We start from the raw sequence: 12,500 nt of genomic DNA on the forward strand, positions 1-12,500 counted from the left end.
AGGGCAGGGGAGGGGGAAGGGGGGGGCACCTTTGCAGTGATTTGATTGGTTCTGCTGTAACCTTTATTTATACAGGTCCCCCCCCCCCATTCGGCAGAAATGGAAAGACTTATAAAAGACAGAGTTGGAAAGCAATGTAGTAAATCTCCTTGTTCACTGCGTCAGTTGTGGGTGTGCGTGTGGGTGGGTGTGTTTCTGGGCATGTGTGTATGTGTGCAAATGGCTGTGTGTGTGTGTGTGTGTGTATGACCTAGGGCTATGTATGAAAGCAATACTGCAGGTGTGTAATGCAGTTCCAGCGTCCCTGGATAGAGTGAGAGAAAGACAGGAGAGGAGTGGGCTGACGGCAGGCTATCTGTGTGTGTGAGTGTGTGAGTGTGTGTGTGTGTTGTGTGGGGGTGGCAGTGGAACTGAAGGGAGTGCTTGAGCTCTGTCAAGTTAGCCACGCATGCATGGCAGAGAGATCTGATTGAGAGTGCTGTTCAGTACCGCAGGGAAGAAAGAGATCCATATTCCCTGGATGTCTTTCTATCTCTCTCCATCTTTTTACAAGAACTCTGTCCTTTGTGTGTAGATTGTCTACAGTACTCTTCTTCTCTGGAATCACATGACTAAAGTTTAAGTGCACTTTCAAATGCCATTGGTTACTTTTGAATGACTATAATGCCAATTTTATTTAGTTCGTATTTTTTGCTTCCATTTCTCTTTTTGCACATTTTTGCACGTACACACACACACACACGTACACACACACACACACACACACACACACATTAAGGGGATAAGAGAGAAGAGGTGGTGTGTGTGTGTGTGTGTTCTCTCTCTTTTAACACCCTGTCCTTTGCTGTAAGAACACACCTCTACTGTCACTGGTGTGACGACAGTTCCAGTCTCCCTGCACCCTATGTGTGTGTGCGTGTGTGTGTGCGTGTGTGTGTGGGGGCGGATGCAGGTGAGTATCTCGCTAAAGATAGGGCTTTATTTACAGCATGGTCTCTGATGCATCGACCAACAGGAAGGCACAGGGTTTAACATGCATGCGCTTGCACTCGCGCACACACACACACACATATTCATTATTTAGTCACCGGCACTTTCCGCGGCACTACACACTTTGACACACACATACTTTGACACACACACAGACACTCGACCAATCACACAAAGTGTCACTGCGATGATGATGTCTAATTACACGCTTTGGTTTGAACCAACCCAGAGTGGGGGCTGTGGGGGAGCAACGTCTCCGCAAATGCTCCTTTATTAGAGAGAGGCAGGGAGTTAGAAAACAAGAAAGTTAGAGTGTTAGAAAGTTAGTGAGTTAGAAAGCAAGAAAGTTCGAGAATGGGGGGGAGGTATCGATGGTGAATGATATCAGAAAGAAGGAGCTTAAAACAAAGGGACGGTAGAGTGAGAAAGACAAGGAGAAAGAGTAAGAGAGACTTGTTTGGCTTTGAGAAAGTACCACACTGTACTGAGAAAGTACAGAACAGTGTGGTACTATCTTGATCACGTTTACTCTACCAGTGTCATTATCCACCTTTTAGGTCAATAATTAAATCAGCAAGCTCATCCATACAAACACTCAGGTTCATCCATACAAACATTCAGGTTCATCCATACAAACACTCAGGTTCATCCATACAAACACTCAGGTTCATCCTTACAAACACTCAGGTTCATCCATACAAACACTCAGGTTCATCCTTACAAACACTCAGGTTCATCCATACAAACACTCAGGTTCATCCATACAAACACTCAGGTTCATCCATACAAACATTCAGGTTCATCCATATAAACACTCAGGTTCATCCATACACTTACTCAGGTGTCTGCACACTGTGAATAAGCTCCAAGTCATTGTTGGGCACATTCTACCTCAGTCTTCAGGGAGAACACATGGTTACTGTCTTGAAATAGACCATTAGCACGGTAGTTAGCACACCTGCGAACACTCAACCACAGACACATTTAGCCCGTATTGTAGCAACAGGCTATTTATAGTAATGGGCAATTAAGCCAGTGAATAAGTGCTTGTGCAAAAAAATGCATGCTCTTTCTGTCTTGGTGTGTGTTTGTGCAGGGAGCAGTATGGGTGTAATTGGAGTGTGGGCCCCAGGAGGATCCTCTGTCTTCTGAATCTGTCACACACACACGCACTGCTCAGGCTCTCCACCACTGACACATTCAAAAGGTGTAGAAATGTCTTCTGGGTCAAAACTCCCTCTTTGACCTCACTGTCCTCCCTCACCCCATCCCCCTCCCCTGATTCTCTCTCTCACTGTCCCTCATCCCCCATTCTTTCAAACATGTTTTATCTCTTTCTATCTTCCTATTTCCCTCTTATCCTCTCTTCCTCTGTGTCTCTTCTTCCCCTCGACCGCTCTCTCTTCCCCCCTTTCTCTCTGTCTTTCTCCCTCTCTTTTTCTTCCTACCCGTAATCCCTCCCTCCCTCTCCCCCCTCCCTCCCTCTTCCTTCCATCCTATCCCTCCTTTCCTCCCTCCCTCCCTCCCCCTTCCTCTCCCTCCCTCTTCCTTCCTTCCTATCCCTCCCTCCCTGCCTTCCTCTCTCTCCCTCTTCCTTTGTTCCTCCCTCTTCCTTCCTTCCTTCCTTCCTTCCCTCTCTCCCTCGCTCGCTCGCTCTCTTCCTTCCTCTCTCCCTCTTCCTCCCTCCCTCTCCCTCCATCCCTCCCTCCCTCTCTATCTATCTGGGTTAAGAGGGACTCGTCATGATGCTTTCGTGGACATCTTTTTCACACAGAAGACAGGAGCAGGTGTGAGCCCTCAGGAACATCTGTGTGTGTGTGTGATGTCACAGAGCAGTAAAGTATGAGTGTAATCTGTGCCACTGCTCAGACAGACTGTCTCAGTCAGCCCCAAAGGCCTGTCTCCATTACCATAGAAACCACCATCTCTGCCTCTACACACTCCTGCCTACTGGTGACCTGCTAATACTGTGTGTGTGTGTAGACAGACAGACAGACAGACAGACAGACAGACAGACAGACAGACAGACAGACAGCAAAAACAGTATTTTACTGTACAAGAGAGAAAAGAGTGAAGAACCAAAGAAAAACATGAGATAGAGAGTGACAGAGAGAGAGAGAGAGAGAGAGACAGACAGACGGAGAAAGGCAGACAAAGAGAGAGAGAGACAGAGACAGAGAGAGAGAGACAGTGAGAGACATTGCTGTGAACAGGTAAATGATGGTTGGTATTTATTTTGTTTATACCACAGTTGCATCAGTAACTGTCCCCTTATAAAAGTGATTTGTTTTGGACGGTGGCACATTATGCTCAGTGTTTACTCTCTATTTGGTTGTGTGTGTGTATGTGCTCGGGTTCTTTCCTAGTGTGTTTCACCAGAGACTCATCTCTCAGAGTGCTTATCTGACAGAGGTGTTTGTTAGTGTGTGTGTGTGTGTGTCTGAGACAGGGATTTTGGTGAGTGTGTGTGGGAGAAGGGTCTTTGTTAGTGTATGCGTGTGTGTGTGTGAGAGAGATATGTTGGTTAGTATTTGTGTATATCAGAGTGTGTGTGTGTTTGTGTGAGAGAGAGGGGGGTGTCGACTCACTGCAGTAAGGAGGGAGACCTCAGTGTGCTGGGCAGTATAAAGGCCATCATCGTACGCTAGCTCATCCCCTAGGCAACCCCGTGGTTACCAGGCCAGAAGCTGGCCTGTATGTCACCGGGCAGGAAGAGAGCCCGGCTTCGTCGCCATGGGGATGGCTGGCAGCGTCACGGGGAAGCGATGATGGCACCACAGCTGCAGTTGACATCGTCAGACCCGCACCTGTGGAGGGGAGTGTGTGTGTGTGTGTGTGTGTGTGTGTGTGTGCTTGCTCTTGCGTGTGTGATTGAGTGAATAATTACTCAACTAAACAACGCAGTATAGATGGTGAAGTCCGTATAATAATAGAAGCAAGAGAGGAGACACAAACAGTTCAGACCTCCAATCATGAGGGACAAGGAGGAGATGGAGGAGGAGCTGGGATCAGAGGAGACCACAGAGAGGAGTGGTAACTCCAACCTGCTGGCCTGGATTGGTTTACTCCCCAGCGTCTGAGTGAGCAGGAAGCGTGCGTGATCTAATCTCTTACCCACGCACTGTTTTCCACCAACAACACACACATCTGCATTACATGTCCACACACATTTACACTATACACATGATTATGCATGGGACACACCGTGTGGTGTGCATGTGTGTGCCACACACACACACACACACCCCTTCCAGAGTTTATACGCCTTTAATAAAGTTAAGCTGATGTTATGAGTTGTTCAGATCCTTTAAACCTATCTCTTATTGAGGTTTACCATCCCATTAAGAGGGAGGGAGGGAGGGAGGGAGGGAGGGAGGGAGGGAGGGAGGGAGGGAGGGAGGGAGGGAGGGAGGGAGGGAGGGAGGGAGGGAGGGAGGGAGGGAGGGAGGGAGGGAGGGAGGGAGGGAGGGAGGGAGGGAGGGAGGGAGGGAGGGAGGGAGGGAGGGAGGGAGGGAGGGAGGGACTGTCTCCCACCTTGTCTGTGTGTGTATTGGATCAGGACAGCTCGATACACACCTTGATGAGAGAGAGAGAGAGACACCTCGATGAAACTTGATCTTCTATCACTCTCTACCAACCACTCTCTGTGCCATGACGCATGTGTGTAGCATAACAAATGTGTTTTACACACGTGTGTGTTACAGAGAGGGAGAGAGACAGGGACAGGGAGAGAGGGATAGGGAGAGAGAGGGAGAAGGGGAGAGAGGGATAGGGAGAGAGGGGGAGAGGGGGAGAGCGTTATGGACAGGGAGAAAGAGAGGGAGAGAGGGGGAGAGCAATATGGACAGGGAGAAAGAGAAGGAGAGAGAGGGAGAGAGGGGGAGAGCAATATGGACGAAGAGAGAGAGAGAAAAAGAGAGCAAAATGGAAGTGTATGTAGTAGGTGTGAAAGCTGCAGTGCAGAGTTACTGTGGCAGATCTATTACCTCGCACAGACAGCTGGGTTTAATTACTGCCAACTGTGGAGGGAGGGAGGAGAGAGATGGAGGGATGGATTGAGATTCAGAGATGAGTGTAATTAAAAGGTCTATTTGAAACAACCACATTAAGCGAATGTGGTCTGGGGTTGATAGCGTCGTAACAAGGGAGAGGAGGAGAGGCAGTTTGTTACACACACATACGCACCAATTTTAAAACTCTAGAAATAGACGTTTTGTGTTTGTCACCTCACAAATAAGGTGTGCATTTGTGAGGTAGTTTGGGATGTTGAGGTATGTATTGGCTTGGCCGTTTTCAATGTGGAGGGAGATTGTGTGTGTGTGTGTGTGTGTGTGGGTGAGACAAGCACACAGTGAGGTAAGCCTGTAAAGTCCTTCTTGGTTAGTACCATATGAAGTGTGTACTCCCAGGCCTTCATACTGGCACCAGTGACATTCTCCCTTTGTCTCCACTAATTAGCAGTCTCTCCCATCACTGTACCTCATCCTCCAATCAGCTTGGCCCTCTCGTTACCCTGGGTGCTTTTCAGGTGTTTATTTTCCTCAAATGAGGAGCCTGTGTGACAGGCTGGTCTCACCCCGGTGGAGACCTGTGTCTGGAAGAATGACGCTCCACCGGGGGAAGAGAAGAAGAAGAAGAAGAAGAAGAAGAAATGATTATTGAGCAGCAGGGAAGAGCAGCACCGGGCCTTGGCTCAGTGTCTGTGTCTCCCTGTGTCTCCCTGTGGCTCCTTGTGTCTCCCTGTGTCTCCCTGTGTCTGGCTGTGTCTCCCTGTGTCTCCCTGTGTCTGGCTGTGGCTCCCTGTGTCTCTCTGTGTCTGGCTGTGTCTCCCTGTGTCTCCCTGTGTCTGGCTGTGTCTCCCTGTGTCTGGCTGTGTCTTAAGTGTGTCTCTCCTGTCCTCCAGTTCTGGATGTCGGCCTTGGCGACCACCATCCCTGTGCCCTGTGGAGCGTTCATGCCCGTCTTTGTTATTGGTAAGATGATGCTGTGTGTGTGTGAGTGTGTGTTACTAAAGTCAGATACAGTGTGTGTTGGGGTGTGTGTGGTCAAATCACATGTTGATACGCACAGTATGAGTCGGTTCCCTTCATCATACGTGTGTGTGTGTGTGTGTGTGCTGTCCAGGGGCAGCATTTGGCCGTCTGGTTGGAGAAAGCATGGCAGCCTGGTTTCCTGATGGCATCAACACGGATGGTATCATTTACCCCATCGTGCCAGGAGGCTATGCTGTCGTGGGTGAGTTTCCTGAGACGCACTCTGAAACACGTTTACATGACCTCATACGTGTGACCTCATATATGTGACCTCATACATGTGACCTCATACCTGGTTAGGGTAAGTTACCAGATACTCATGTTAAAATATCCCTGGTTAGGTTAAGTTACCAGATAGTCATGTTAAAATACCCCTGTTTAGGTTAATGGACCAGATAGTCATGTTTAAGTATTTGTAATGGCTCAGTAGAGCTCTACACAAGACAAGAAAACGGGCACAAGAGACAACGTAAACACAACAAGCCAGGGTTAGACACAACAAGCCTGGGTTAGACACAACTGGCCTGGGTTAGACACAACGAGCCTGAGTTAGACACAACAAGCCTGAGTTAGACACAACAAGCCTGAGTTAGACACAACAAGCCTGAGTTAGACACAACAAGCCTGGGTTAGACACAACGGGCCTAGGTTACCCACAAGTCTGATAACACCAAACAACTTAATTAACAGGATAATTCTAAATAATTGAATCTATCTAAAGGAAGTCACGATGACCGTACATGTAGATGTTTGTTTTGGTTCCTCATGTTCACTGTGTGCATGGTTACAGGGTGGTTGTTCACCGTAATGCAGATGATGCTGTTGTTACTTATCTACTGTGGGTGACATTCTGTTTTTCTGTGGTGCTGATGTTGTTGTTATTGTTGATGATACTGTTGATGACTCACTTCTGAACAGGGGGGGTATTCCAGAAAGCAGGTTATGTGACATACCCGGGTAAGTTAACTCCCCAGCTGACACCCAGCGTTGTAGCAACATTGCCAGTAGGTTGCTGCTGCAACATCGTGAATCAGCTGGTGGGTTAACTGGTTATGTTGCATAACCTGCTTTCTGGAATACCCCCCTGGCCTGGGTTTCTCTTTCATCACAATCAGAATTGAGTTATTTGGCCTTGAGACGTGGTAGAGTGTGTGTGTGTGTGTGTGTGTGTGGTTGAGTGAGTGAGTGAGTGTGTGTGTGTGTGTGTGTGTGTGTTTGGAGGGGGATTTCCATCAGTATGGGTAGATTGAGCCAGTCTTACAGACGCCCTCGTCTCTCCTGATGAAATTAGGAATTATCAGTCCTCCTGCCACTCCTCCTCCGCTTTGTGGATCCTTCCTACTCTTCCTCTTCATGTCTCTCCTCTCCTCCCCCCTCCTCCTCCTCCCCTCCTCCTCCCCTCTTCCTCTCCTCCTCCCCCCGTCTCCTCCCCTCCCTCTCCCACCCCCTCCCTCCCTCTCCTCCTCCCCCCCCTCTCCTCCCTCCCTCCCTCCCTCTCCTCCTCCCCCCTCTCCTCCCTCCCCCCTCTCCTCCCTCCCCCCTCCCTCTCCTCCCTCCCTCCCTCCCTCTCCTCCTCCCCCCCGTCTCCTCCCCCCTCCCCTCCCATCCCTCCCCCCTCCCCATTCCCCCCCCAGGAGCGGCCGCTCTCTCTGGTGCCGTTACTCACACTGTGTCCACGGCGGTCATCGTGTTTGAGCTGACGGGTCAGATCTCACACATCCTGCCCGTGATGATCGCTGTGATCCTGGCCAACGCCGTGGCCCAGTCCCTGCAGCCCTCGCTGTACGACTCCATCATCAGGATCAAGAAGCTGCCCTACCTGCCTGAGCTGGGCTGGGGACACCAAGAGTGAGTCCACCTCCACACCTCAGGCAGCCAGTCTCTGCCTGTCTCTCTCTCTGTCTCTCTCTCTGTCTCTTTGTCTGTCTCTTTGTCTCTCTCTCTTTGTCTCTCTCTCTTTGTCTCTCTCTCTCTCTCTCTCTCTCTCTCTCTCTCTCTCTTTCTCTGTCTCTGTCTCTCTGTCTCTGTCTCTCTCTTCCTCTCTTTCTCTCTCTCTCTTTCTCTCTCTCTCTTTCTCTCTGTCTCTGTCTCTCTCTTCCTCTCTTTCTCTCTCTTCCTCTCTCTCTTTCTCTCTGTCTCTGTGTCTCTCTTCCTCTCTTTCTCTCTCTTCCTCTCTCTCTCTCTCTTTCTCTCTGTCTCTGTGTCTCTCTTCCTCCTCTCTTTTCAGGTGACTCTATCTGCATCTGTCCACCTTATCTACAGTGTTTCTACATGACCATTACAACCAACCCTCATCGCTGCCTTATCTATTGCTCTCTTTAGCTCTATCTCTTTTTGTCTTGCTTTCCTCTCATTATCCACCTGGCCTTTCGATCCCCTCTTCATTCTCCTCTGTGTGTGTGTTGGTGTGTGTGTGTGTGTGTGTGTGTGTGGGTGTCATTAGACACTTTGATCTGTGTAGGTTTCCGTTGAGCTCCTGCATAATTCCTCATTTACCTGGTTTATACAGAATTACCCAGTTATGCAACCTTTGGTTCTACTTACGCACAAAGCTCTGTGTGTGTGTGTGTGTGTGTGTTTGTGTGTCCCCTTCGCTCACCCCTTCACTCTCACTCACTCCCCCGCTCTCTCTCTCTCTCTCTCTCTCTCTCTGTCTCTCTGTCTCTCTCTCTGTCTCTCTCTCTCTGTGTGTGTGTGTGTAACACCACCTGCCATGCTTCGATTTCACTGCTGTGAGTTGGTGTGTGTGTGTGCTACTCTGGTCTGTATTCTCAAATGTGAGAGTGTGTGTGTGCTGGTGTGCCCATGTCGGGTCCACCAGTGTGTGTGTGTGTACAGTGGAAGTTAAATCACAGGAGTGGAGGAAGAGGAGAAGGAGGATGAAGAGTTTAAAAAAGACAGTGCAGGAGCTGTCGTCCCCAAGCTGTTAGTGTTTCAATTGAGTCTGGAGCCCTTCCATCCGCCTCCTACTCACATTTAACCATAAGAACACTTGTATAACTCCACACACACATACACACACACCCCCCTGACACTAGTTCCCACAGCACAGACGTTCTCTGGGAGATATGAGCCAGTCCAAGCTGTCTGTCTTGTTGTCACTCATGATCTCTCCTGTACTGGAACACGACCAGGACCCAAGCTGTAAAACACCTCCTACACACACACACACAGTGCACACACACACACTAACATAATATGAATGCAGAAATACCCTCAGTCTTCATGACTGTCATACTTACCCTCAACTTACCTTCTGTCTGTCTGTCTGTCTGTCTATACATCCATCCTTCTCTTATGTCCTCTTATGCGCATCGCCTGATCCTTTCAGTAGAAGAGTGAACTGATGCAAAGGAACAATTATGTAACATCATAGACGTGTGTGTGTGTGTGTATGGGGTCCATCTGTGCATGTTCTCCTTAAAAGGGCGAGTGATTGACAGCTCCAAATCAACAAAGTCAGACAGGTTGTTCTGGGGAATGTTGTTCCGGGGCATCAGGTCTACAGGTATTTAGTAATGAGACGGTTTAGTGCCTTGGACTCCCACAGGGTGGTGGTTAGGTTAAGGGTCCGGATGTGTACAGAGGGGTGTGTGTTGGCTCTGTGCCTGCTGCAGAGGGGGTTCCTGGGCCTCCACAGTGCAGAGAGAGACAGAGGGCTGGCCCGCGCCAGCCTCCCTGGCACGCCAGGCGAGGGCTTGGCAGCGGAAATGGCCGCCGCTGTCGTGTCGGAGGTAGGCACCCGCTGACAGGAAGGAAGCTTGTCTGTTTATAGCCGCCAGGCACGTGTGTGTGTGTGTGTGTGTGTGTGTGTGTGTGAGAGAGAGGGGGGGATTGAGGGAGAGGGAGGGAGGGAGGGAGGGAGGGAGGGAGGGAGGGAGGGAGGGAGGGAGGGAGGGAGGGAGGGAGGGAGGGAGGGAGGGAGGGAGGGAGGGAGGGAGGGAGGGAGGGAGGGAGGGAGGGAGGGAGGGAGGGAGGGAGGGAGGGAGGGAGGGAGGGAGGGAGGGAGGGAGGGAGGGAGGGAGGGAGGGAGGGAGGGAGGGAGGGGGCCTGCTGATGTTGTATATGCTCACACAATGTCACCTCCCGGCCACACTGCCGCCCTGACAGGCTAGTCAGCATCCGTGTGGGAATGACCAGTCAGCTCTGGAATGTTGAGAATGACACCCCCCCCCCCCCCTCCAAAGTCACCTCATACCGGACCTGACCAGGAAATTGAAATGTTCAGGAGGGAAAACTATCTGTACATTGTTTCTCCTCTGCTTTGAATTTTTTTTTTTTGGTGATGACCTCTATGTACAGGTGGTTTACACGACACTTGTCTTCTCCTCTTTCCTCCTCACCTCCCTCTCTCCCCCCTCCCCCCTCCCAGGAAGTATAACATCCGTGTGGAGGACATCATGGTAAGGGATGTGAGGTTCATCACCCTCAACAGCTGCTACAGAGACCTGCATGATGTGCTGCTCGCTGGACAGCTCAAGACCCTGGCTCTGCTGGAGTCTGCAGGTGACACACGCTCACACACACACGCTCACACACACACGCTCACACACACACTCACACACACACACGCTCACACACACACGCTCACACACATAGTCACACACACACACGCTCACACACACACGCTCACACACACACTCACACACACGCTCACACACACACGCTCACACACACTCACACACACACTCACACACACACACGCTCACACACACACGCTCACACACACACAAGTAGACACACACATTCCCAGAGACACACGTTCACACGTACAGTCTGAAGCACAAACACACTCTTAACACACAAACACACAAACACACAAACTCAGACACAGGCTGGCAAACATTAACACCCATGTGCATGGACACAGAATGTTTCCTGTCGGTAGTTGAACTGTTCCGGTCTTTCAAGTGAACTTCCCAGAAAGACTCGACTCTGTTGGCTGATTATGCAACGATGCCAAGACAATTAGCTGGGCCATTTAACCAAATACATAATCAACAGACTCTGTCACAAAGGCAATTATTTCAAACAAACACACTCTCTGTTTGTCTTTGTCTCTCTCTCTCTCCCTCTCTCTCTCTCTGTCTCACTCACCTTCTTGCTCATTCTCTCTCCCGTCTCTGTCTCTCGCTCACTTGCTTGCTGGCTCTCTCTCTCCCACTCTCTGTTTGTCTCTATCTCTCTCTCAAGCACTCTACCTTTTTCACCTGCCTCTCCTTCTTTCTCTCTTTCTCGTGCATGTTCTTTCCCTTTCGATGTTATGTAACTCCCCCCTCTGTTCTGCTGTGCTGCTGCATGTGTTACGAATCTAGCAGTCTGCACAATCTCTGCATCTACCCCCCCCCCCTCTCTCTCTCTCTCTGATCCTCTTGGCCCATCTTGTTTTCCTCCTCTCTTCCATCATCTCTCCACGTTTCTGCTGCTCTCATCTGTGGTTCAGATCATGGTCTCTCCAGTGGGTTTGTCTTCTAATCTCGCTGGCTCTCCCCTCTCTCATCCCCTCTTTCCTTCATGCCACATCCCTCCCTCCCCACTCTATTTCCCTTCTTCATTCCCACCTCGGTTCGCAACACCATGATCATCTGAGCTGTTTTAATTGTTATCAAATCTGAAACGACGACCCATCCAGAAATGTCAAACTCTCCGCGCAACCTCGAAGGATAAAACTACAACTCCCACCTCCCTCTCAGAGTCCATGATCCTGCTGGGGTCCATCGAGCGCGCTCAGCTCCAGGCCCTGCTGGCAGAGCAGCTGGGTCGACCCCGGCGAATGGAGTTCCTGAGGGAGAGGGCGCTGGCGGAGAAGAAGAGACGTCACTCTGTGGTGTCGCAAGCGTGCAGCGAGGACGGCAGCCAGAAGGTCAACCAGGAGGTCCGCTTCCAGGTCAGAACACACACTGCAAACACACACTGCACACACGCACACACACACTGCACACACACACACTGCACACACACACTGCACACACACACACACACACTGCACACACACACACACACTGCACACACACATTGCACACACACACACTGCACACACACACACCAACTGCACACACACATTGCACACACACTGCACACACACACACACACACACACACACTGCACGTACATACACTGTACCCCCACTGTACATTACACATAGGTATGGTACACCCACACTGCACACACACACAGTACATAAACACACTATACGCACACACCCAAACACACACTTTACACTACAGTACACCCATGCGTTCAGGCTCCACTCTCTGTACAAACACAAGCATGCATACACACACACGGACAAAGGTCGTGCAGACACTGTACAGACATGTTCAGCATTGAGATGTGAGCGCAGATCTCTTGCCTGTGGCTGGGGGTGGTGTACAGCACTCACAGGCTGCCTGCTCCAGACAAGCTTCTAGAAGCAGTTAGACGATGCCTAACTTTGTTTTCGGGGTTTGCACTGCAGTGCTCAGAATACTGATTCAC

At 50.2% G+C, this 12,500-nt stretch overlaps 1 protein-coding gene across 1 annotated transcript in view; it reads left to right on the forward strand.

Annotated features, from left to right (window-relative positions):
• clcn2c (chloride channel 2c) overlaps window positions 1-12,500 on the forward strand; it is a 76,206-nt gene that overhangs the window by 53,519 nt on the left and 10,187 nt on the right. Inside the window, exons 13-17 of the mRNA XM_084674352.1 lie at window positions 5,894-5,963; window positions 6,115-6,225; window positions 7,658-7,871; window positions 10,396-10,529; window positions 11,717-11,910. Coding sequence (XP_084530478.1) covers window positions 5,894-5,963; window positions 6,115-6,225; window positions 7,658-7,871; window positions 10,396-10,529; window positions 11,717-11,910 — 723 coding nt within the window. The remainder of the gene's footprint in view (window positions 1-5,893; window positions 5,964-6,114; window positions 6,226-7,657; window positions 7,872-10,395; window positions 10,530-11,716; window positions 11,911-12,500) is intronic.

This window comes from Hypomesus nipponensis, chromosome 15, assembly GCF_054491055.1.
Source record: "Hypomesus nipponensis isolate SF chromosome 15, ASM5449105v1, whole genome shotgun sequence".
NCBI lineage: Eukaryota > Metazoa > Chordata > Actinopteri > Osmeriformes > Osmeridae > Hypomesus > Hypomesus nipponensis.